General features: G+C 35.5%; 3 protein-coding genes across 3 annotated transcripts; 1 reads left to right on the forward strand and 2 right to left on the reverse strand.

The window, feature by feature from the left end:
• Positions 1–871: 871 nt before the first annotated feature.
• On the reverse strand, positions 872–8,705 carry LOC110789443 (E3 ubiquitin-protein ligase SIS3). Its single transcript, XM_021994107.2, has 10 exons — positions 8,396–8,705; positions 8,251–8,289; positions 7,929–7,995; positions 7,758–7,831; positions 6,750–6,888; positions 6,576–6,668; positions 6,384–6,452; positions 4,855–4,974; positions 2,717–2,830; positions 872–1,680 (listed from the first exon to the last, which is right to left on the reverse strand). Exons 1-10 carry the CDS (start codon positions 8,422–8,424, stop codon positions 1,228–1,230), a joined length of 1,197 nt encoding a protein of 398 aa, XP_021849799.2. The 5' UTR covers positions 8,425–8,705; the 3' UTR covers positions 872–1,227.
• Positions 8,706–10,912: 2,207 nt separating this feature from the next.
• Positions 10,913–13,124, reverse strand: LOC110789432 (uncharacterized). The gene is made up of 5 exons (XM_021994095.2): positions 12,831–13,124; positions 12,448–12,693; positions 11,683–11,764; positions 11,252–11,466; positions 10,913–11,163 (listed from the first exon to the last, which is right to left on the reverse strand). Exons 1-5 carry the CDS (start codon positions 13,085–13,087, stop codon positions 11,043–11,045), a joined length of 921 nt encoding a protein of 306 aa, XP_021849787.2. The 5' UTR covers positions 13,088–13,124; the 3' UTR covers positions 10,913–11,042.
• A 5,983-nt stretch (positions 13,125–19,107) lies between these two features.
• On the forward strand, positions 19,108–21,400 carry LOC110789437 (polygalacturonase 1 beta-like protein 1). The gene is made up of 2 exons (XM_021994100.2): positions 19,108–19,265; positions 19,404–21,400. Exons 1-2 carry the CDS (start codon positions 19,206–19,208, stop codon positions 21,213–21,215), a joined length of 1,872 nt encoding a protein of 623 aa, XP_021849792.2. The 5' UTR covers positions 19,108–19,205; the 3' UTR covers positions 21,216–21,400.
• The last annotated feature ends 4,934 nt before the right edge of the window (positions 21,401–26,334 follow it).

Consider the following 26,334-nt stretch of genomic DNA (forward strand, 5'->3'; position numbering starts at 1 on the left):
CTTAAGCCCAAACTATAAAACAATCAAAGCCCAAACCATAAAGTAGATAGTTTTTCAATAAAATATAAATATTTTACTCAGATTTTCAAAATTACACGGTACCCTGAATCGGAACCTGTTGCAACAGGTTCCGGTTCTCATTTTCAGGAACCTGTTGCAACAGGTTCCGGTTCCGGTTCTCATTTTAAGGAACCTGTTGAAACAGGTTCCGGTTCCGGTTCCTGGAATTTCAACAGGGTACCCTGTTGTGCTCACCCCTAGAAAATACTACCGAATATTGAACAAAATTTTATGACATGTAACCTGTTTTATCTGAACCTGTAAAATAATAGGTCAAAATCAGACCGAAGCCGTTTTTTACCCGATCAATTGAAAAGAATTGTATCTGTAACAATAAATGAGATTATGAGATATTTAATCACAATAAACACATTGTCGATACTATTTTTGGGTGTCAAATAATTTTGGTTTAATTATCCGTCATTTTATGGTTGATTTGACTAAACTTGTGTAGGATGATTTGTTAATTTGAATGTATATTTGTATATTTATTGATGTGGTTATATTTTTTTACGCAAGTTAATGAACATATAATACGCGTTTTAGAATCTCTAAATCTGTTACGTCAACCCGAAACCGAATATTCTGGGTCATAAACAAACATTTAGTAAAACCCAAATTCAAAAATGACCGACCCGAACTAATCCAGACCAAAGCGTAATTTATTACTTAATACAAAAACAACAATATATGAAGTTACTGCGACTATTAAGTATTAAAATTGTGTGTTGGCAAATGTAAGTCATTGTGCGAGTTTTTTCCTGCGTTATCTCAAGCACGTATTGGTGAAGAATACTATTAAGGCACGACATTCACAAAAGCTATTGACAAGGCAAATGCATTGTCATTGTTTCCTCTTCTTTATATGTGTAGAAGCCAGAAGGTGCATGCATATTGCATAGCATAAACCTGAACAACTTTCAGTTATCAGGTAAAACAAACCTGGTTAGCAGCATTATGTACAATTCAGTCAATTAATTTCGTTCGTGCAAATTTTACTACTGCTTTTGCACTTTGCAAATTCCTGAGTCCAAAAGTGAGTTCCTTCACATTGCTTCCCCAGACTTTAACATCTGAGGCCGCTTAACTTCCACCTTCCACCTCAATTACGTCCGAACATTTGCAGTCGTAAGAGTGCCAAAAAAATCCCTAGGTATTCAGAACGCGTTAGTGGTGTGGGGCCGAAGACAGAGCAGCAACATCATGTTCAACAAGATAGGGCGAGGGATTCACACGAGCTGGGCCTGGATTCACACGATCTGGGCCGGAATTCGCACGAGCTGGGCCTGGATTAAGTAGCAACCCTCCATTCTCAGCCACTTCCAAGGCATTTTCAGATTCATTACCATATCCTGCATTTTCAGTCCGTATAGGACGTAACAAACCCTGCAACCTTACGCGATAACTCTGGCTAGGTGTTTGGGATCTAACATATTGAGTTGCTGTCACAACAGTAGGCGAGGGTCGTTCCTGATCTGAGTCAGCACGGAGATTGGATATGGCACTCAGGTCAAGGTTTGGAAATACTGAGCACCGACACCGAGGGCATTTCACATTTAGCCGGAGCCATTGATCTATGCACTCCACATGGAAGTTGTGAGCACAAGGTAAGCCACGAACCTGCCCATCAATTTCAGGTCAGAGTATATACAGAATAGAAATGCCATGTAAAAAGGTAAGAACAATTCGTTGTGTTGACTATTAACCATGGACCGTCTTATATTGCCTAATAAAATTGCATGTATTGACCTCTCTATAGTGAAAAGCCTATTTGTCAATCATGTTGATTTAACCTTCCAAGCTAACACATCAGTATGTAGTTTAATTATTGCTGACAAATTTTACTCTCTCAGTTTAGGAGCCAAGTTAACTTTGTTCTATTGCACAAAGATTAAGGAGGGATAAACAAAGAGAAATAAATGGCTGGGTGGGGGTGACCCAAACTTCATTAAGATAAAAGATAGTTTTTTTCTTTTTTTGATAAGTAGTATACTATTGTGTAAACAATGCTTAAGCGGATGGAAGGAGTAACATTTTAGGAACAAGCATTAAGGAGGGATAAACAAAGAGAAATAAATGGCTGGGTGGGGGTGACCCAAACTTCATTCAGATAAAAGATAGTTTTTTTTTTTTTGATAAGTAGTATAATAGTGTCAACAATGCTTAAGCGGATGGAGGGAGTAACATTTTAGGAACAAGCATTTCAGGATGACATAAATTAAGTTAAAAATGTAAAACGTTATGCAGGATAGATACAAATGTGCTATTTCTTTTGTTCGGAGTTATTTCAGACTGTTGTTTCCCATTTCTATACTTTGTGCCCTTCTTTTTAGGTGAAGTTTGTACATAACTTTAGTACTTTAACATAAATGCAATAAAAATAATTAGATCTGCAAAACTTGAATCACCCTGATCCTGAAGCCACCAACACCGTAGTTCATGGGTAGAAGCCGTAGAACCTTTGTGACTAATGTTTGACCTCAATATTATTTAACACTTTTACTGGATTGTAGTAGTATAATATATACTTCCAGGGGGAGTGAGGACTTAACACAAACATAGCAAGTGTGGAAATATACGCCGAAGCTCTAAACATACTGCTTACTAACTAGTGACAACGTATTAAAACAATAGCTATTTTGCATAAATAATTTACCTCATTTCCAACACGGAACTCCTCCAAGCAGATGGGACATTCACTGCAGTCAGTCGGAACAGCTTTCAGCCTAAACTTCGGCAGATCTTGAATGAGGGCCTCCACTGCTTCCCTCTGTATGGCAAGGCAATTTATGCAAAAGTATCTCATTCAGGAATCATAGAAATCTCAAATATTATCCCTCACCACCATCCTCTTCTAAAAGTAAACAAATGAAAGAAATATAAAAGGAAAAGAAAAGGAGAGAAATAAGACAAATAAAACTAAAGTTAATTCCTCCGTTTTTTATTTTGTAATTGCACCATTTTCCTTATTTAGAAGTTGCATATAGATTGCACCATTTCTCTTTTACAGTATGCTTTCCCATACGTTGTTATTGTGTTCATGCACAAAATATTCATTCTAAATTTACCATTGTTACTCCCCTTTCTCTCTCTTTTGTTTGTAATCACATTGGCATTTTTGGTATCTACACCTTTTACGCTGTTTTAACATTGTGTTCCCATACCAAATGGTGCAACTTTTAAAAAAAAAGAGGAAGTACCTAAGTACTCAACCTTTGGTCTAAAGAGAGGAATGTGGTAACCAAAAACAAGAAAATCAGCAAATGTCGCCTAGACATGCATGAATTACATCAATAAAACCCTATGGGATAACCCTACAAATCGACCTAAATAGGCACAAATTTGGGGAGCTTGAATTCATACTGTTAGGGGGTTTTGACCTGAGAAGTCGTCCAATCATCACAGGAAAGCTAATTGCACAAGTTTTTTTTAACAAAAGAAACCATCAAACATACATGAAGCAAATGTGGACCATTAGCCATCATCCCATTCAGATTTTACGTGAGATCTAGACAGATTTGTACAACAGAGGAACTATCAGATATCATATATAATTTGTGAGCCGTGAAGGCTCACTGGATTTTAAGAGAGATGATACGTTAACTTTACTGGAGCTGTCAAAAATGAAAATGTGTCTGAGAGTCTCAACTCATTAAAGCTTATGAAGTGCTCCATATATTTAGTACACAGGAACTTTGTTCTATGAGTAAAAGAAAAAGAAGGCCCAAACCACAAATAGAGTCATTAACTTGTAATTCTAGGGACAAGTGGACAACCCAAAGCCCAAAATAGATGAACTCCCACAACCTCACTTCACCTCACCTCAACCAAAACCAAAACCACCGGGCAATTGCTTTGTTACTTGCAATGGATATGGTCATATGGTGGATATTACCTAGATTCCTGTGACCCTAGTCTGACAAACTTTTAGCTTCTGCATCATTGATAATCTATTTGCACATGGCTAGTGCCATGAATTTTCTGTCACGTCATTCTCTCTCTTTCTTCCCTTATTCTCTTGACCAGGTAGCTGTATCTGAGTCAAAGATAGGTCTGACATGGATTTCATACCCAGATTCTGCTGCCCACACCTACCATGCTCCACATTGGACTTCATTTACGCGTTTGAGCTGTACCAGGTGAAGCAATCAAAGTCATTGATGCAAACATTAGGGTAAATTGGCTATGGTTATAACTGGGGACTTGATCATCCCTCGAGCTGTATCGATTCACATAGGTGGGTTGACAGGGGATAATAGGCATGCACAGTCCCAAGGAAAGCTTCCATAGACACACTCACTGGTGAGGAGCAATGTCCCGGTCCCTACACTAGTCCTACATAAGTCAGGGACGTGCGCTGGCTTTCCCCTCCAAAGCTCAATTTAAGTTCGGTCTTTGATATCGGCGCATACCTATTTAGGTTGTTTTAAGCCTCGAGGTATTTTGAAAGTCAAATAGAGTAACTTATATCACCCAACTACAGGCTGCTTAGGTCCAGTTTAGGAAATTCAGTTATGCATTGGACTTGCACTTTGCACTCTAACCTGATTCTTCGTAAAGGTTCAACCATTATCAGGCTACGTTAAGTAAATAAAGACAAAACTCAATATCTACAACAAGCATAACAGGAAAAAAACCACTTTTGCTAGTAAAATGGTGTTCAAGTTAGCCATCTTAAAGAGACAACCTTCAGTCCTTTTGAGAAAGTAGGTGTCTATTTCAGAAGTAAACATCATTAACAATTTGACTACTGATAATCCTCAGGACTAATAGGAGATGGGAAATGACTGATACCTCAGCTGCAGTCAAGTTAAGCCCTGGATGGTATGTACCAGCGTCTTGCCCCATGCCTCTCATCTCTTGACCGACTACTTCAAATGCCCAATCAGGTATACGTATCATGTCAATCAACACCTGACACATAAGATCCTTTTTGTAAGCCTTTCCACCAGACACATATCTCATAAGTCATAATCAAAGCAGCAAAAAAAAAAAAACTTGAGATGCAACAGAAACCAATTATGCATACTACTTTTAAAAGCAATATAAAAGATTTCCCAAAACAAGGCTTGTCAAGTTTCAATACAAAGTTCTTTAGTTACACTTGCACAGTCCATAAACTGTCAGCTAGGAAACAGTGTCTTATCATTAATTTGTAATCCTCGTTATCAGGCCAAGTCCACATCTTGAAAACACTTCTTTGCAGACAAATAACACCTTTCAACAACTTGTTCATTAAACAAGATGATGTACCAAATATATTTATTGCTTTAGAGAAGTTTTGCAAAAACTACAACAGGTACAAAATTAGACTTCAGAAATTAGAATAATTTTTACTTGTTAAATTATTGGACTACACTAATAGTATCAAACACTTGTATTAAACAGCTACTTTAACACCTCGTCCTTCATGTGTCAGCTAGTAAAGCAATTAGCTTTACTAAAAAGATCCAAGATTATTAAACAGCAAGGATAACACCCAACACACAGAGATACCAATTTGCCAAGAAAAAAGCCAGATTCAGGTCATTTTCATGTAAATTTTACACCAACGTCAAGTAACATACTTAGTATTATTAAGGCCTAGTTCTCTTCAACTTAGCTAATATAGCTTCTGTAAAATGAAACTTAATCAGAAAAAAAATCAATTATAATCAGTAAAATGACTTTTGATCTATGAAATTCCATTTACACAGTAAAAATTAGTTCAATAAAAACACTAGTACAAAATTTCTCTCAATTAACAATTTATAATAAAAATACTAATTGTACGAAGTATGAGTATTATTACAATTAGCTAATGTAATGCAATGACTATCATGGTTAAAATTTGTCAGCTACATCAAAATAAGGAAACTTAAATCTTTAATTAATCGCCAAATTATACAAAGAATAAAGTTAAGATATCAGAAGGTATCTCATCTAAAAATGACTGGATATAACTCATGCAAAGTAATTTATATTCAATAAATGAACCAAGGAAAAATTATACTCTATTCTGTTAATAAAGATTCCTTCTCATCTTTAGGATTTAGCCCATCTTGTTTACCTAACAGGCTAACAGCAAAAAGAATGATTGTATCCAACAACATGCTATACTAACTCGTGGAGCTAGGTTATATCATATGCATGATTAATCATGGATATATTGCAAAAGATTGTTTCCTCTTTAAGAATTTAGAGAGCACTTTTATCAGCGTAAACCAACAAATGAAGAAAGCAAGTTGAAATAATTTTATATTTACTGTCAAACCTCATTTACCATTGACTACCAAGGAGAAAACATAACACATATTGGATAGGCACTTAGGCAGAATGATTACCCTATACTCTGAAATAGGAATTCCTCCCTGATGAGCTCGTAGCATGTGAGCTTGTCTTCGTGATAACCACTGCCCAGATGAAAGCAGAATGAGTATGAAAAATAGAAAGAACAGCCGCAATAGACAATAAAGAGAAATTCTTTCTAAAATAGCAACGTAATGAATAAGAAAATACAGAAACCGAAGACAGACCTTTCCAACACAAAAGAAAGCAATGCAAAAAAGCCCTGAATAGCTAAACATCAGCCATATCAAGAAACCCCATTTTTGACCTTCTTCAGGCAACTGCACAAAGAAGAAAACCACAAACTTAGATTGGTTCACAGAATGAAGGAGAAACAGAAGACATTAGGGTAAGTAACCTACACAGTTTCTGGCTTTGGTGAACCACAAGGTGCCGATGACGGTCCATCCCCAAAGAAAGGGATAGAGTAACAGAGAGAGGATAGAGAGAACTGCTACTCTACCACAAAAGCGAGCATAACTCTGCTGCCAGCCAAAGTCCCTAAAATATTTAATTCAGCATTATGCTATAATTCTTTAAACATTGAGTTGAAAAAAGCAAGTGGCATTCACAACACAAGTTAAGAGAGGTAGATAATGACAAATCCATCTCTATTAAACAATCTCAAAGTTCAGACGTAATATAATTTAGCAATTGAGGAGGGGTGGGGGGTAGAAGGTTAACAAATAAGGATGCAGATTAATATTAAGCAGCTACACAGTTCCTAACAGTATTTTACGAATAAGGGAAACTGAGAAGCAGCTTTCACCAACAGTGTTTCAACTCCCACAGTACCAAATTAGTAAGCAGTTAAAACATGAGTAAGCAGTTAAGCACAAGCCTGTTTCTCATCATGTACATTCAAAAGCTATTCAAATCATTCCCAAATCCAGGTAGCATATGGTGCAAGAGACAAAATTCTGAACTCACACCCTTGCGTGTATTGGAAAAAGGAAAGGTAAAAAACTAGAAAGAACTTCATCCGAAATCATATTTTGGCCATACTAGGTAACCCAACAAAAAATATTCAAAACCGGAAAGACAGCACTATGGACAGCCTAAACTAGCAATTACAAAAACTTCATCATTCCCTTATAAGACATAAAATACCATTACATATGGACAACTCATATTTCTCACAAAGTCAGATTCATTGGTCTTAACTCTTAAGTTCCTATTAAAGCAAAACAAACCACTAAAATTTCCATCACTTATAATCCAGATAGATGATAGTTGGTACTACTACTTATCCAACAAACTAATTGTCCACCATTATTACCAAGAATGCTGATGGTTCTCTGTTTACAAAAGCAGAAAATGTTGCAGGTATTCGAAAAGAAACAAAAAAAACACATATATGAAATGCTTACGGTCCCATTCCAGCCGAGAGCCCATTGTCAACAAACATCAAAAGTCGAAACAAGAAAATAGTGGTGTAGTCAACCTGCCCACAAGAAGTGGCGCATCTAATTATTATCAAAGCATACACAGCATAGTTGTAGCAAAATAAACAATAACAAGGGCGAAAAATCAAAACCCACCACTATCCATATGTGCAAAGGGTATGTGCAAAGATGGTATCGCTTCCAGTTAACGGCCACTATAACTCTGAGATGATGTAGTCAAAGAGCACTAACTGAATAAATCACTCGAAAACAATAAATTTACATTTGTTATGACTGTAAATTGACACAGAAAAACTCAATTTTACATGAAATGACGCTCCGATTAGGAATTGAAAACTCAATTATAGCTGAATTATTCAATAAGATGACGAAAGGTGCAAAAACTATCCTAAAACGAGCAAAGATTGAACAAAAGATCACTGGAAATGATCAAATTGATTGCGCAACAAAAGGATACACACTTGTGGCAAGCATCGACAAGAAGAACCCATCGTACCTTCAAACACAAAACAAAAACCCCAAAAAAATCATCAAAATTCCACTCAAATTAACAAAAGAAATGCGGGAAAAATGAAGTAAAATTTCAGAAAATAGAGCGGAACCATTTGAAGTCGACGCCTCTGATAGCCATTGAAGTGAAACTGGAAACCCTAAATTGGAGGTTTTAGAGTGAAGTGAATTGCATTTTGGGCGAAAATCAAACGCAACTGTGGTGATTATAATAGAGAGAATTGCGCGAATCGAAAAAATGAATCGAGTGCAGTAGGATGAAACGTTCACGCTAATGTGCAGAACAGTTGTGAGAGACTGAGAGGAAGAGTGGGAAGAAGTCACCTTCAATTTTGGGAAAGTTGGAGAGAGAGACAGAGAAGCAGGGGGTTGAACTGACAACTGACTATACCATCTACGGAGTACTTAACACTGGTAATTAGACCTGTCAAACGGGTCGGTCGGGTCGGGTCGTAAAAATTTACTTTCGGGTTCGAGTTGAATCGGGTCGGTCAGTTTCGGGTTCGGGTTTACAAATGCTTGTTCAAGACCCAGAACTTTCGGGTTCGGGTCGACCCAACGGGTTGAGAGATTTTAAAACGCGCATTATATTTTCATTAATTTAGGTGAAAGATATACAAAATATTGGCACAAGTTAACAAATTTTCCTACGAAAGTTTATATTTTGTCAAATTCAATCATAAAATGGCATATAATTCAAATTAAAATCATATTACACAGAACAATAGTAAAAACAACTGTCTTTTATGCTTAAATTTTCTCATAATCTCATTTATTACTATAAATACAATGATTTTCAATCGGTCGGGTCTAAAACGGGTTCGGTCGGGTTTTGACCCATTCCTTTTCGGGTTGTTCGGGTTCGGATAAAATCGGGTTACGGGTCACAAAATCTTGTTCAGGACCCATTATTTTTGGGTCGGGTTCGGGTCGGTTTTCGGGTCGGGTCGATTTTTGACAGCTCTACTGGTAATTAAAGATTAACACACTTAATAATTCTTACCAAAAATAGATAATTTTACCTTCTCCGGTTTTAGCATAAACGGAGTGGTTCATTTGTGGGGGAAACGAAACATACGGAATAGAACGGTTAAAAACTTACCGGATTTGAAAATCCGGCCTAAATCGACCCGTAATTGAAATCGGTTCGGATCCAAAATTTTGGTAAATCAAGTAATTTGTAACTCGACTTATACACGACCCGATAATACTGATGATTGATTTTGACATGATATTATATGACCTGAACCCGACACCCGAGCAGAAGATAACCGAACTGACCCGACAATGATCTGAACCCTACTTTACACCCGACCCGACAATGACTGAACCCGATTTATAACACGGCAATAACATATTGACTTGACAATAACATATGATGATCGATCTGGTTTGAATAAAACTAAAAATTTAGAAATAAATTAAACATTAATTTTATAACATAAGAAAAAAAATATTAAAAACTTGACCAGACCCATAGTTATCGAACCTTGACTCGTGTCGAAGAGTGAACCCGACCTAAAATTTAGTCCACCTGATAATTATCCGATCAAAATTTGACTCAAACCCAAAATTACCTGCTACAAAATCGACTTAAACCCGACTCGGTAAGACCCGAACCCGACCTAAATATGACTCGATCTTAACCCAACATGTACCCGAAATGGGAAAAACAACTCGAAATGACCCCGCCGAAACCAACCCGGGTGACAGAGTAACCCAACACGACCCGACATGATCATGACTCGATACGTGAGATAAATAGATCCGAACCAGACTCAAGTAACCGTTTTGACAGCTCTCCTCGAACCAAGAGACTATAGCTCCCTTTTCTCGTGATTCGTCAAATCTTCGTAATTTTGTGAAAGTTAATCGAGCGGCTACTTGTATAGTTATAGACTACAAAATACAATGGAGTCATCATGTATACTACTACCTCCATTCCTTAAAGTTCTTTACGCTTTCTGTTCCGTTACTGAAAGTTCTTTACACTCTATTTTTATTCTATTTTTAGCATATAAATTTTACATTTATACCCTCATTTAATTTGACCCACTACAACATACCACTTGCAATACTTTAATATTAATGTTCATCCACTCACATTGATAGACAATTTATAGCCACTCATTTTTTCATTTGTTAGTCCACCATCACATGTTCACCAAAGTTCCATAATTACCGTGCAAATAGTAAACGTAAAGAACATTTAGGAATAGATGTAGTATATGAAGTGACGAACATTTGTTACTCCTTTTATGCACGTTAGCTTAGGCCTTTAGGGGATCAATTTGATTAAGTGCCTCTTTGATTTTTCTTGAGGTCAAACGACCAATAGATACTTTACGGTATCTGTTATTTTGGACACGGTTATCTGTTTTGGGCCTATTTACTGGGATTTTCCGCATCTGTCTAGAGAGTAGTATATAAACTCTTTAGGTGATAACCTAGCCGTATTTCTGTAATCTGTATTCCTCAAGATCAATAAAACTTTCCTCCCCTCTGCCTGTGGACGTAGCTAACACATTGTTAATGAACCACGTTAAATCTCTGCGTTCTTTAATTACGTTATTTAATCTTTCTTTGCATCCGTTATAACAATGCATGGATAGATATGTATGGCTCTGTAAATCTTTCTGATACACTCAGAAACAAGATTTGTCATACATCTGGGTTTTGCAATTTGCATTCACCAAGTATGTACAATAAGCATGCAGAAATTGCAGAAAATTAATCTATCTACCTACAATTAGGTGGATTGTAACACTTATATACATTTGATGTCGGTTTCTTGTATTCAGGTATGCTGCTTGCATCTACATATCTCACCTCTCCTGGGCTGAAAGAAAGATCTCTATGCCTGAAAAATTAATTAAAAAGACAGATCTGAAAGTAGCTTAGCCTTGATTACGCTTAAGAGTTGGGATTATTGAACATTAATTAAGTACCTTCGAAGATCGAGTCCAACTAAACCAGCTTGTAGTACTGATAAATTGTCAGAATCTGGAGACACGATGATGACTGTGTCACCGGAGTATTGAGTTTCCAGAACTGACATGAGCTGTGTTACGCGTACAAACACATCTCCCACACTCTCGTTTGGGGTTCCATCATCAATAGGAGGCGGCTTTATGTTGGGAGATACTCCATCTGATGCATAAACCTGTATAAGCACTACAGCAGTAAACAGAACAGCACTATAAACACAAACCAGCAAATTAAAATGTTCAGTATCATTACCAGTTTTCAGTCGTTTTTTTGGTTTTGTGGACTTAAATTTAGTCATATAGTTAGTACTACGAGTAACCCTAAACATTTCATATGCAGTACTATATGCTCATTCAGTGCAACTTGTTTTTCCAAGTGATCAAAACCAGACCTCTGAAACAGATTCTAGTGCCTTGCCTTCATAAGCCCCTAGCCCGCGAGCATCCAGAAAGCTATACTCAGGCACTATGTGGCTACACCAGAACAAAAACAAGTAACATCCATGTTATCTAATAGGCAAGAAATCACTCATTAACCAACAATTTGTAATCAAGCTAATGCGGTAATTCTTCATTTTTCGTACAGTCAGAAGATAGATATAGAACTGACCGTTTCAGTTATGTAGGCACTGTTCTATTCAACTTATTTTGACTTATGTCAGACAAAATAAGTTTAAATAAGTTCAGTTAATTTCAGAAAAGTTCAGATAACATGAGTTCAGGAAAAAAGAACTGACAATTTTACACACAAATTATTTACAAAATAAGTAGGCCGAGGTTTCAATCTTCAACCTCAATTGAGAAATTAGCAAATAACAGGCCAAATTAATCATTAATGACAGAAATCAACAATCAAAATCGACACCATATGACTAGTAAAATAGAGTAATTTGACAAATTTCCATGAACAAGTGAACTGATAGTGAGCTGAATAGTGAAATTATAAGCTCTTTTTTCTAAACACATTCTAAGGCGTTGTTTGGTGCAACTGAAATTAACTTATATTATTGAAGTGAACTTATATTATTAACTTATTTGAACTCAAATTTTGCTGAAATAAGTCAAAAATAAATTAAAACAAACAGACCCACAACTTTTCACAAATTGAGTTCATTGAAAGCAATTCAATATCAGAAATATTGAAAAAGATGATTTACCTACGATCAATTCTATTAACAGAAGCAATAATCTCAGCAGCCTGGTAAGCTCTTTGAGTGATAGAAGGCCAAATCCAGCAACTCCCTTCACAAGCTCCCATTTTCTTTAGTTCCAAAGCAGCCCTCACTGTCTGTCTCTTCCCATTTTCCGACAACCCGTTATCGACCGATGTTTTTGCCACCGGGTTCGTATTGATCACCCCCAATCCTTCGTACTGGGACTCCCCTGCCCTCACCAGAAAATACCTTCATCAAACCACACAAAACCGAAAAATCAAAACTTTAAAGTAAAGAAATCAAAATTAAAATTCAGCTTAAGTTAATTATAATTGTGTATCAACGGAATGATTTGAAAATTTGAAACAGGGGTTTATGAATTTTACCTGTTAATAAGCCGAAATGGTGGCATTTGGAAGAGACCGCGGGCATCGACAGGCGGGGGTAAAATGGGGATTTGGGAGCTGAGGAGAGAGAAATAGGTGGTAGTAGAGAGTGAAAGTGAGGTGAGGAGGTGGCGACGGTTGATGGAAATGGAGGAAATTTGGGAGGAGAGAGAAGGGATTGGTGGTTGTGGTTGTGGTTGTGGGTGTGGTGGTGGAGGAAGCTTGGCTTTGGAGGTGGATATTGTTGTTGTCTCCATTTTTTTTTTTTTTTAAAAATTTGGGTTCTATTTTGAAATTCTGTTTTCAGTTTACTTGGACATTGTGCTGGTTAGTGGTACGCGCGGCTGGTACCGAGAGTCCGACACCGACACTAAACAAAACTGATCCAGAATTCCAGACCCGATACCCGATTTTATTTACCCAATTTTACCCAACTTGAAATCCAAATTGATTAGAGCTAAAATCTAAACTAACCCCAAATTGAATACCCTGATATTCAAACTGACCTGAATCGAAGTAACTGATTGGTCTTCATCCGAAATCGAAGTAAATTGAATCGAAAATAACTGTAAAAACAATATTAAGATGAACACAATATAATTCAAACCGAAGACCAACTCAAATGTACCAATAGTTCATACTAAATAACACAAGATTTTATAACTTTATAATATCATTATTGTTATATGTCTCATACATGTCTGATGTCTCGTGTTCTCGATTATGGATTTGTAAAAGTACGTGAGACTAAAATCTCTAAAATTATCACTTGTAAATATGTGAAATGTAACCTCTATCGATTGCCCTAACTCCAATAATTAGTTCCATACAGCCATACTACTCCATTCCCATTATAACAAAACCTGTGTAACGTAGCTTATAGGTTGTTTTAGTTTTCTTTTGTTGTTCTTTCTAGTAAGGGGAGCCTTCCTAAAAATGTTACCTCGCTGATTAGGAAGCTTGCTCGTTATTTTGTTATATTCTGTTTATTTTCAGCTTTGGTTACAATTGAAATAAATGAAATTTTGTCAAACAAAATTTTATTTTATTTTTAAAAGGTGCAATTCTCTTCTAAAAATACAATTAAAGTGAAAGTGTAACTCGTAAATTATCGCAGTACACAACATGACAACAGAATGCAAGAATAAAGAACCACTGAATTAGCAATGGGCTCGGTTATGGGCCTTAGTCCAATTCAAATAGGATTCGAGTAATTCACATACTTACAAATCACAATCCTTGAACTCGATTCTCAAGGGTATAGATTCCTTTTTCTGCCTTCTACCTCGTTACGGCTAGGAATCTGCGAAATATTTCGGTCCGATAATGTTGTTCTTTTAAAAAAAAAATACAAAAATAACAATTTGTATTCCGTTTTCTAAATGGTTTTGGATATGAAATTTAATAATTTAGATACGAAGACCGGACTGATTATGTTTGGACTGGATCAGACCAATATGGCTTCTAGACTTCCTTTAACTTATGGAATAAAACAAACAAATTGTGGAACATCTTTTTAAAAGCCTAATATATACAAAATAGTTCGTAATATAATGATCTTCAATTCCAAACATATTGGAAGAGAAAATTAATGATTTTAGTGGTTTCTAAGTGTTAGAGTTATGGTATATCTAGTGTTAAACTAACACAACTCTAGTTTCCTAAACATACTAGAACCCTAAATATACCATAACTCTAATTCTAAGGGGCTTTTTTAGGGGTGTTTAATAAATAATTTTTAAATATCAATTTTTTGTAATTTTTTCTTATTCATAATAGAAGATATTAATGTTTGAAATCGTGCATTGTCAAACGTGTCTAAATAATTGTGTTATTTAAAAAAGAACATATGAAGTATTTTTCAATCCGGAACCGTTTGTTTTCCGTCAGGTCTAATTGGTCTGGACCGGTTTTTTAATACCCCTAACTATATAAAACATAGAACGTGTGAAAGACAAGAAATTTGTGAAAATATGGATCATTCAATCGATTTAATTTGGAAAAGCTATCAATAAACAAAGTTCTATATATCAATAAACAAAATTTATAATATATATCAATAAACAAAGATAGATTGTTCTTTAAGTTTGTTAGTACATGTTATGATGGTTGGTTCTGTGCATCTTCAAGATCATAATGGAATGCTACTCCATATCATCATTTCTTTCAACTCGTACTCGTGGAACATTGCTTAACTTACCATATATACATGCATGATTGATGAAATGCTTCATACGAAGTAATTAACAAAAAAATATAAATGAATTTAATGATTATTAATTCATTCTCTTAATTAATTATTGTTTGAATTAAGATATCATCATATTTTTTCAGTTTGAAACAGCTCAAAATTACACTTGAGTATTGCAGTGGTCTAGTCTCCTTTCGTCTTGCGTGTAATCTGTTGTCCAGCAGTTTTTTTTAACGTTGGCTTGAAGATGAAAATATGACAAATAGTTTAATTGTCGAGGATGATATTTATAGGACATTTTGAACTAGGGAAGACTTGAAGGTTGATAGTTGATACTCCCTCCGTATTTATTTAAGAAATACACTTGCCTTTTTCGGCCGTATTTATATAAGAGATACAATTGTCATTTTTAATAATTTATCAACTCCACCATTTAGGGGGCTTGTTTGGTTGACATGGGAATTAAATTCCTACAGGAAATTATAATTCAAGGGAAATTAGTTCCCATGTTCAATTCATGGGAATTTCTTAAAATTGTTTGGTTGACAACATGGGAATTAGTTCCCATGTTCAATTCATGGGAATTTCTTAAAATTGTTTGGTTGACAATATGGGAATTAGAAATTCCCATGAACTTTGATTGACCAAAGGGGGACTAGGTAGTTTACTTCCCATGTTTTGTAGGAACTCAAAATTCCCATGAATTTCAAATTCCTCCATTTTTATTTTGTTATGTCAACCAAACAACTAGCCAATTTATGAATTCCCATAAATTTTCACTTCCCCCATTTTTAGATGTCAACCAAACAAATAATTTTATAACTACACCCCACCCCCTAAAATGACATAGTCCCTAATTGTTTTACTTATTAAAATATCTACCCAACCCTATTTTTTTTATTACTTTATTTCATTCAATTTTTTTTCTTAATACTCGTGCCCGGCCAAATGTATCTCTTAAATAAATACGGAGGGAGTATTGCATACTTCCTCCATTTTTTAATAATTGCACCATCTTGGTTTTAGTACTATTCTCATATTCTTATATAGTTATTTTTTTGTGATTTATATATAAGGAAAAATATATTCATGTGGGATCTTGTTAGATTCGTCTCGAAATATACTTTCAAATTATCAAATTTTTATACTTTTTTAAATGTATAATAAGAGATATTAGTGGTTAAAAAAGTGCATTGGCAAGCTTAAAATCTCAGATGGTGCAATCAGTGGCGGACCTAGGGTGGGACATCCTAGGTCACGTGACCCACTAATATTTTAAAAAAAAAGATATTTGAAAACCCAAAATCAAACCCAAAAACCGTGCTCCCTCTCTGTCTCACTGCCTGGAATGCAGCCAAGTGAAACCCAAAAGACCAAAACCTAAAAACCTTCATTACCTCCCTCTCTCTCTCTTCGACGCAGGCCGCAGCCACCAGCCACCAACCTCATCCGACCAACGAAGTACACCCAGATTCGCAGCATACCGAGGCGACTAAGCGAGGTCGCGAGGAAGAGGAACCGAGTCACCGAGGAAGAGGAGGAGGAGTCGAGCCGGCGAGCACCGAGGAAGAGGAGACTGTGGGCACTCGTTAGAAAAATCGTTTAATTAGGTACTTCTATTTATATATTTAATTTGTCATTTTGTGGGATGATTTGGAGATGTTCGACGTACATGCACGAGGATGCTTTTGTTAAAAACGGAGTACTAATATTTTGAAATTTTTGCTAAAAGTTGATAAATTTTGACTGTAATTTCTTACTATTATTTTCATTAAACCATTATCAATTTATCATGTGAGTTCTTGTTAAATTTCTTGATATATATTTTCAAATGTAAACTTTTTAGACGTAGGACTCCATCACTCCAATTACCGGTTGTACGGAAGACCTATAAAAGTGATATTAATAGAGTAAACGTTAAAATGATAATTACTTACGAAGTACTACGTATATAGGTTCCCAAAATCATCAAATAAATGCTAATGTGAATCTGCTACGGAATTAAACTTGGGTATGGTCTTAGTGCCCAACCTATAGAACTATGTTAGAGTGTCATTTTGGTAGTTTATAATTTTATTTCTTTTGAGGGAAGGGTAGTTTATATTTAGGCCATCCAATAAGAGATCGAGTGCTTTAGCTAATTCTGCTAGCTAGCTAGGTCGGATACAGGATACTAGGTCGGTGATGATCTACAATTCTTTTTTTTTTTTTTTTTTTTACATTGGAATGATCTACTATTTTTCTTTACCACATTTATGATGTTATGGCTCATTCACACCCAAAAAGGGCTCATTCACACCCAAAAAAATATACTTTCTCCATTTTTTTTAATTGCACCATCTGGGATTTCACGCTTGCCAATGCACTATTTTAACTACTAATATCTCTCATTATACATTTTAAAAAATTATAAAAAATTGATAATTTGAGAGTATATTTCGAGACGCATTTAACAAGATCCTACATGAGTATATTTTTTCTTACATATAAATCACAAAAAATAACTATATAAGAATAAGGGAATAGTGCTAAAACCAAGATGGTGTAATTATAAAAAAAATGGAGGAAGTATATACACATACGACTTTTCTATTTGAAGTACACCGTGGTAGATTAAATTACTCACCTTGGCATTCTAGATTGAAAATGGAATCTAATTTCTGAAGTTCATAAAATTATACTTGTAAAGTTGGTCACTTTTACGCAAGCCAATACACAACTTTGATCATTAGTATATTTAGTTCTCTTTAAGAAAGAATTATAAAAAAATTGATGTTTTAAAAGTATACATTGAAACAAATTTAACAAGATCTCATCTGACTATGTTTTATCTTTACATATATAAATCACAAATATAGTCAAATTAGATTATGTAAATAGTTAGTAATAAAATACGGGGAAGTATAACATAGGTTAACCTCTAGTTAATTTTTTTTTTAATCTTCTATCGTAAGATGCTGTCGCAACTAGCTAGCAATGTAACTCCCCATAAATTTTTTAAGTTGAGAATCTTAACAATCAAAAGATGATTTGTTTATAAGAAGTCCCATACTTTGTTATGTTAACTGTAGCCTTGATTACATAACCTTACTTAATATGGAAATAAGTCAAATTCAAATTTAAGTCAGAAAAATGAAAGAGATTTGCTTTAACAAGTAGGAGGAATGGAGTAAATTGTTTGTTATTGCATCTCTTTTGTCTTTCTTTCTTAAGGATAAAGCCTTAGACAGAGGAGACTGCCTCAAAGCAGTAAATATACTTGTAATTTAACAGTAAAAGATTTTTATTTTTTCTTACTTTTTCTGATTAGAACCGTTAAAGACACCTTAAGATCATGCTAATCATCTTTGGATTTTCTTTATCATACATCATTCTAGAATGTAATTATCGTCTAATCATTACTCTAGTTGTTCAACGTTTTTTATTTGGGTGCGAAAGAGCCACAGGGGCCATACAAATAACAGATAGAGGAGGGGAGATTCAAACCCGAAATCTATTGTACGCAGGCTTTCAATTCAATCTAGACTACTGGTCAAGATCCTATTAGTACTAGTTGCTCAATGTAATTACTAACAAGATAATTAAAAGTATGAAAGAATCATAATATGTTCTTATAACTTAAGCTTTGGTATCATGTTAAATGTAGAGATATTACAATAAGCTAAACATCCCAATAAGAAGGAAAGAGTTCAATTCACATATATATACACGTCCACAAAACGTTTCACATTAAAATCAATGGCATATTTTCTTCTATTTCCCCGACAAGGGGCAACTCACATATAGATACAAGTGAGTCTAACAATGCCTAAGCTAACATTTACTTAATTATTTTACTAATTGGTTAACAGTTTATCACCTAATAATCACACTTAGCTTTCTTTCCAACAATATAAATATTAGCCGTTAAAGCCATATATAAACAAAATCTTTGCAACTCTCCCAAGCCAAGGAATCTTTGAATGGATAAAAAATGATTGAACCATCCAACAAAAACAAATTAATTATACTAATCTCCCATTAATTAACATTTTAAAACATTCTTAAGCAACAATTAACCTTAATTAATCTCAATTTCAAAAATTTATTTATTAAAACAATAAAATCACTTTTCTTCAACAATATATATTTGTCCACTTCTATCCTGCCAAACTCCACTCAACCTACACTTCTTAAAACCAACAATGTCCAAACTACTCACCTTTCACTTCATTTTGTTCCTTTTCTCCTTGTTTCTACATAATGTTAGTTTCTGCTCCCTCTTTTTCTGAAATATCTTCCTATTTAATTTCCGTATTTTTTTTATATACTACGAGTAATTATTTTTATTTGTTATGTATATATTGGTACTAATTATTTTCAATTTTTGAATAATAATGCAGGTGACATTTGCGGAAGATAGACAAAATCAAAATCCATTTACACCAAAAGCCTCATTGATCCGTTATTGGAACACCCACATTTCCAACAAACTCCCTCAACCATCTTTCCTCCTCTCAAAAGCCTCACCTCTCAACGCCGTCGACACCGCCTTTTTCACAAAACTCGCCACCGAAAACGCCCTAAACACCCGCCTCTCCGCCTTCTGCTCCGCCGCCAACTTGTTCTGCGAGTTTGACACATCCTCCGTTCAAACCCGCCGTCACCCGCCGCCTCCACACAAGGAAGACGCCAACTTCATCTCCTACAACAACAAACAGTTCACTAACTATGGTGGGTCCCACGTTGGCGGAGTTGACTCGTTCAAGAACTACTCCGACAACATCAACATGCCCGTTAACTCGTTCGTTAGGTACAGCCCTAACACAGCGGGCCATAGCGACCGATTCGCTAGCTACTCCGACAACGGCAATGTAGCGAACGACAGTTTCACCAACTACGGATTAGGTGCGACCGGTGGGTTAGGTGAGTTTAAGAGTTACGAGTCAAACGTAAATGTTCCGAATCTTAAGTTTAGTAGTTATAGTGGTAGTGGTAATAATCATAAGCAATCATTTAGCTCTTACACCGAGGCTACCAACTCTGGGTCCGAGGTTTTTACCGCGTACGGTAAAAACGGGAACGGTGTCCCTACCGAGTTTAACAACTATGGTAAATCGTCGAATATTGTCGGGTCAAATTTTGCCAGCTATGGTCAATTAGCCAATGCGGCGAATGACTCGTTTAAGGGTTATTCGTCGAGCGCAAATAACCCTCATAATAATTTTAAGAACTATGGTGCTAGGGTGGGTTCTGGTGTGGAAAGTTTTGAAAGTTATAGGGATCAGGCTAATGTAGGGGATGATACGTTTCAGAATTATTTACGAGATTCGACTTCGACGAAGGCTAGTTTCGTAAATTATGGGAAGTCTTTTAATCAAGGGGTTGATAAGTTTAAGGGGTATGGTAAGGGTGCTGTTAATAGACAAATTGAGTTTAAGACTTATAGTGTTAATAACTCTTTTAGCGGTTATGTTGATAAGAAAGGGGTTAGTTTTGCTGGGTATGCCCAAAGTGCCCCCGAGGGTGGTAAATTGGTAAATAAGTGGGTTGAGGAGGGTAAATTCTTTAGAGAATCAATGTTGAAGGATGGAACTGTTATGAAGATGCCTGATATTAAAGATAAGATGCCTAAAAGGTCGTTTTTGCCCCGGGTTATATCATCCAAATTACCATTATCGACATCTAAGTTAGCCGCGCTAAGGGAAACGTTCGAGGCTAAGGAGAACTCTACTCTGGAGCGCGTTATGATGAACGCGCTAGGTGAGTGTGAGAGGCCGTCGAGCCCTAGTGAGACTAAGCGGTGTGTCGCCTCGGTCGAGGACATGATAGACTTTACCGTTTCGGTCTTGGGCGACAATGTGGCGGTCCGGACCACGGAGAATGTGAACGGGTCGGGTAAACGGGTCGTGATCGGGCCCGTAAGAGGGATAAATGGTGGTAAGGTGACAAAGTCAGTGTCATGTCACCAAAGTTTGTTGCCTTATTTACTTTACTATTGTCATTCTGTCCCTAAAGTAAGAGTCTATGAGGCTGATATTTTGGACTTGGAAAGTAAAGGTAAGATAAATCAAGGTGTTGCAATATGTCATCTTGATACTTCAGCTTGGAGTTCAGGGCATGGGGCATTTTTGTCATTGGGTTCTGGGCCGGGCCTCATTGAAGTTTGCCATTGGATCTTCGAAAATGATATGACTTGGGCAGTCGCAGATTAATTAAGACACATAAAACAAAGAAGATTTAAGCAAAATCGTTTGTACTCGATACATTGTTAAACTTATGTTTTTGTTGCATTTCTAAAAAAATATCTCAAGTTTGTAGAATGATATTTATGAGAAGATTTGTTTTAGTTGTATGTGATTAAAATTTAATGAATGATTATGTTGACGTATCTTTTTTATGGCTTGGGTGCGCTCAGAACACTCTAATTTTTTTTTCCACAATGTATGTAGTTATAATTATATACATTTTAAACTATATATTTCATCCGTTTCGCAATAGATGCATCATTTCTTTTTTTGACACTATTCATTAACTAACTTTAACAATTACTTTTGCACATTATGTAAAAACAAACATAGTCAAGTGATATCTTGTTAAATTCGTGTCAATGTGAGGATTCCAAATATTATTTTTTTATAATTTTTACTTACACGCAATTAGAGATATTAAAGTTCAAAGAAGCATGTTGAGATACGTGAAAAAAAAAAATGATGCATCTATTACGAAGTAGAGGTAGTATATTGCTTAATTTTCTACTGTTCTCTCTAATAAAACTGTTTAAGATCCGTCAGACCCATTTTGTGATACGGAGTATTGAAAACGATAATCATTTGTAATTTTCATGCTTAGATCGGAGGAGGGGCAGGCGTGAACTTTACTGCATAATCATGGCAATAATATTTGGAGTGAACTGACCAATAGTACTTTACTACGTACTATTTTCCACCTGATCACTGATAAAGAGCCACGTGTTAAAAAGAGAGACCATTATTTTGGGTTTGGGTTTGGGGGTTGGGGAACAAACTTTAGCTCTTGTTTTATTTATACAGATATCACACAATTATAACAAAGAGAATTTATATCCACTTTGTTTGGAAAATTGAATGTGCAAATCTTGGTTTTAAATGCGTTACGACAATAGCTGAATAGCCTATCAACTAACCTACTTCGTATTAAATACTATACGACTCTATAAGTTGTCTTGCCTATCTCATAAGACGAATCTTATTGCAGTATGAAGGCATGTAATGTAAATTTTGGACGGAAAGAGTATTAATATAGTGAATTCATACGCATGTATTGAACTCGTTTTAAAAAAAAAATACATGTATATTTGAAATTGGATGTACCTAAAAGAAATTACACCAACCAAGCACACTTCAAAGTACAAAATGACATGTGATACAATAACATACATAAGATACGAGCTTCTACACAACACACGTGTTAGTGTCAATGGCGGAGCTAGGGAGGGGAGGGGAGGGGCAGCCCCCCTCCCCGCCCACCCACACAAAGAGCTTTACAACCTTTATATACTTTTAGTTGCTCAGTTGGATAAAATATGAACATTGTCACAATTGGTAAGGAGGTTAACAGTTCTTGTACATGCCCTTTTATTCTAATTTTCATTAGATTTTGCATTTTTCTTTCTTCTTTTCACTTCAATTTTTGGCTAAACCCAAGAATATTAGCACAAGTCACAAGCACTCCCAAGCCCAAAGCACACACTAACCCAACTAGTAGACCCACTTCTATTCAAACATAAGAGGTGGTCTACTAATATAAACAACTCCTTACATCTCCATTCTATCAATGTGGGACAATTCCCAACAACAAAAACTCACCATTCTCAAAGACTATTCTAACACATATAGCCATCTTAATTCCATGCATTGTCCACCCGGACCACTAGCAAGAAAAGCATGCATACAACATACTCGTACACAGATTGATTGAGGTCCCTTAGCAAAGAAGAGTAATAGCCTTCAAGTATCAATAAAGAAGAATATTCTCAAGTACTTCGTATTTTTAACGGATATTTCATGAAATGCCCCCGAGTTTTGCCATAATTCACCAAACGCCCATCAAGTTTCAATAATTCATAAAATACCCTTCACAATTCGTACAAATACCCAACATACCCTTAATAATAACGGACCGTTAGTCTGCCGTTAGCCAAGTTTCCAATTCACCCAAAAGCCCCTATTCTGAAACTTATTTCACCAAATGCCCCTATTGTGAAACTTATTTCACCAAAAGCCCCAAACTTAAATATAGCTATTTTGATGTTTCAGCGACTAGTTTTTGTGTTTGAAGGGTAGTTGTTGGTCACGGTTGACTATAAAAGCCCCTTTGCTGAATGGTTCTTGTAAGTTAGATGTTATTTTGATTTGCTTTGCTAATTTCATAAGATTTTTGTCATGAGTTTTCTTTCAAAATCATCATCCACACCCAATGGTCGAGTCCACATATATTAGAGTACCTACCAAATTTTATTATTGTGGTAGGAAATTTGTCATTCGAAGCTCTGATACAACACTCAATCCACAAAGGTTGTACTACAAGTGTGATCCTTGAAACGATCTGAGATGGTGCAAGGGAGTAGTTGAGCAAGAAAACAAGGGGCAACAACACGAAGGACAATGCGGGGGAAGCTTAGACGAAGGAGAAAGTATTGAAAACAGGCGAAACAGTAAGATGCAAGAAGAATTGAAGCAAATGAAGAAGAAGCTAAAACAACAACAAAAAGTAGTCAAAGTTGTAATACAAATGGGGATATTGATGTTTGTAATTTTACTATTTGTAATTATGAAGTAAACACAAGTAATGAGAAACAAATTCACATTTCATAAATAATTGATGTTGCATAATCTGCACAAAATACCAAACTGGGAAGCATTTCTGTTTTTAGCTTCACTTACAAAACATCTTTGCACCAACTACATTTAATGTTATTTTCTACTCAATGAATATGTGCAAGATCAAAACAGATGTGCAAAAAACTACCCCAAAAAGCATTAGCAGCTATCCAGAAGAGCTTGTGGAACACCACTTCAACCTCCATTCCTACTACAATAACAAAATTTGTTAGGTACCCTAATATATGTGGACTCATTGGGTGTGGAAGATGATTTTGAAAGAAAACTCATGACACAAATCTTATGAAATTAGCAAAGTAAAGTAAAATAACATCTAAAATACAAGAACCATTCAGCAAAGGGGCTTTTATAGCCAACCATGACCAAGAACCAGTTTTCAAACACAAAAACTAGCCGTCGGAACATCATAATAGCTATATTTAAATTTGGGGCATCTGGTGAAATAAGTTTCATAATAGGGGCATTTGGTGAAATAAGTTTCAGACTAGGGGCATTTGGGTAAATTGGAAACTTGGCTAACGGCGGACTAACGGCCCGTTATTAGTAAAGGTATGTTGGGTATTTGTACGAATTGTGAGGGGTATTTTATGAATTATTGAAACTTGATGGGCGTTTGGTGAATTATGGCAAAACTCGAGGGCATTTCATGAAATTTCCGTATTTTTAATGTATGATTACTTCATTTTTTCCTTTCCACATGGTCTACTCTGATTTTTCAAGTTTTTAATATATATAGTTAAATTATTTTTTACCACCTAAAAAAAAAAATTATTTTTTACCACCTAAACAAATAAAATTAATTTTTACCACCTAAAAATTAAATAAAAATTGTCTTTTACCACATCTTAAGCTTATATACATGAAAATCGTGGGAGAATATAAGGAAATAAAAAAATATAGTCGTTGAAATTGGTCTGCATAACGTTTTCGTTCATCTTTCCGGTTAATATGTGGTAAAAGAACCATTTTTATTTTATTTTTAGGTGGTTAAACACAACTTTTATTTTTTTAGGTGGTAAAAAACAATTTACCCTTTTAATATTGTCTAATTCATTTTGGTGTGGGATTTGGCCTGACAATTCCTAATCTGGTATGGTCTTAATGTTTTATGTGAGCGTTTTTTATTTTTGATTTTTCTGGTCTGGTATAATTTTTATTTGAGTATGTTCTGTTCACATTATTCTTATTGTTTATTACGTATTCTTCTTAAAATCAGACCATATAATTAAGAAAAATCCAGACCATACCAGATGGAGTGAAGAAAATAAAGCCTAGCTTACTCGTAGCTGGTGCTCATACGTGTGACGTGTCCCTCTTTCAATATAATAAAGTAAAATACACCTTTACTTTCTATGGTACGCATGTATGGAGAGAGTTGAAGACCATGGCGACCAAGTAGTATGGACCAACAACCTGGCCCCCTAAACCACTGCCGTAGTTTATACTACATTGAGAAATTTATTCGTTTGCAGACAAGAATTGGTGATATATAAGTAACGAACATATACTCCTATTAGCCTCTTTTTACATGCATTTCCAGCTTTTTTTTATAAATGTCCAAAGAAATTCAGCCTTTTTATGACGTAAAAGCATATAATTTCTTCCCACCTGTTGTGTCTTACGGAGTGATGCTTATGATTAAAGGGAACACTACTTTTATGTACCAAAATTAAAGAAATAATAATTGCCTTTTTATAAGGCTGAGAAATATGTACAACAATAAAGATCAAAGTATTTAGTGGTCCGTATTATAGCATGCAACACCCTCCTCTACCTTTAAATTTCAGTACCAGCCCTCCATTCAGTCATTCTGATGGGTTGGGATTTTGGGACTCGGATATAGCATAATCGATCCGGTTTCCGGCTGCACCTAACTCATTGTGTATCCTTTAATTTTTCGGGCACATTTAAGGTACTGGATTCGTGGGCACCTACCTCGCACCCTGACACGTTTTTTCTTCACATATGTAGAAAACATAACGTGTGAGTAAGGATGACAATCACATCCGAATCCGAGCCGAGCCCGAACCGATCCGAAGGAAAAAATCCGATCCGAATTCGAGAAAAAAAGTCTGAATCTGAATCTGATTAAAAACATCAGAATCCGAATGGATATGGATCGGATATGGAGTCAATAGAGACTCCGATCCGAATCCGACCTGAGTCCAACCCGAGCTCGAATCTGATCCGAAATTATTTCAAAGTGTAGTATTTTCCATACATAACATTTTTTTTTTAAAAAGGAAGTTCTCAATTTAATCTAATATATTTAATTAAAGCGCATATATTTGTAATTTATTAATTTATTAGAGACTCATTAGATGTTGGTAAATGAGAAATAGGATTTCTAATTTATTTTAAAATTAAGCAATACAAGTTCTATGTAAGTTAATGTAACGCATGTTTCGGATTTGGATATGGATATGAGTTTGGATTTGGATATGGATGCAAT

Source organism: Spinacia oleracea, chromosome 5, assembly GCF_020520425.1.
Source record: "Spinacia oleracea cultivar Varoflay chromosome 5, BTI_SOV_V1, whole genome shotgun sequence".
In the NCBI taxonomy this organism is placed as follows: domain Eukaryota; kingdom Viridiplantae; phylum Streptophyta; class Magnoliopsida; order Caryophyllales; family Amaranthaceae; genus Spinacia; species Spinacia oleracea.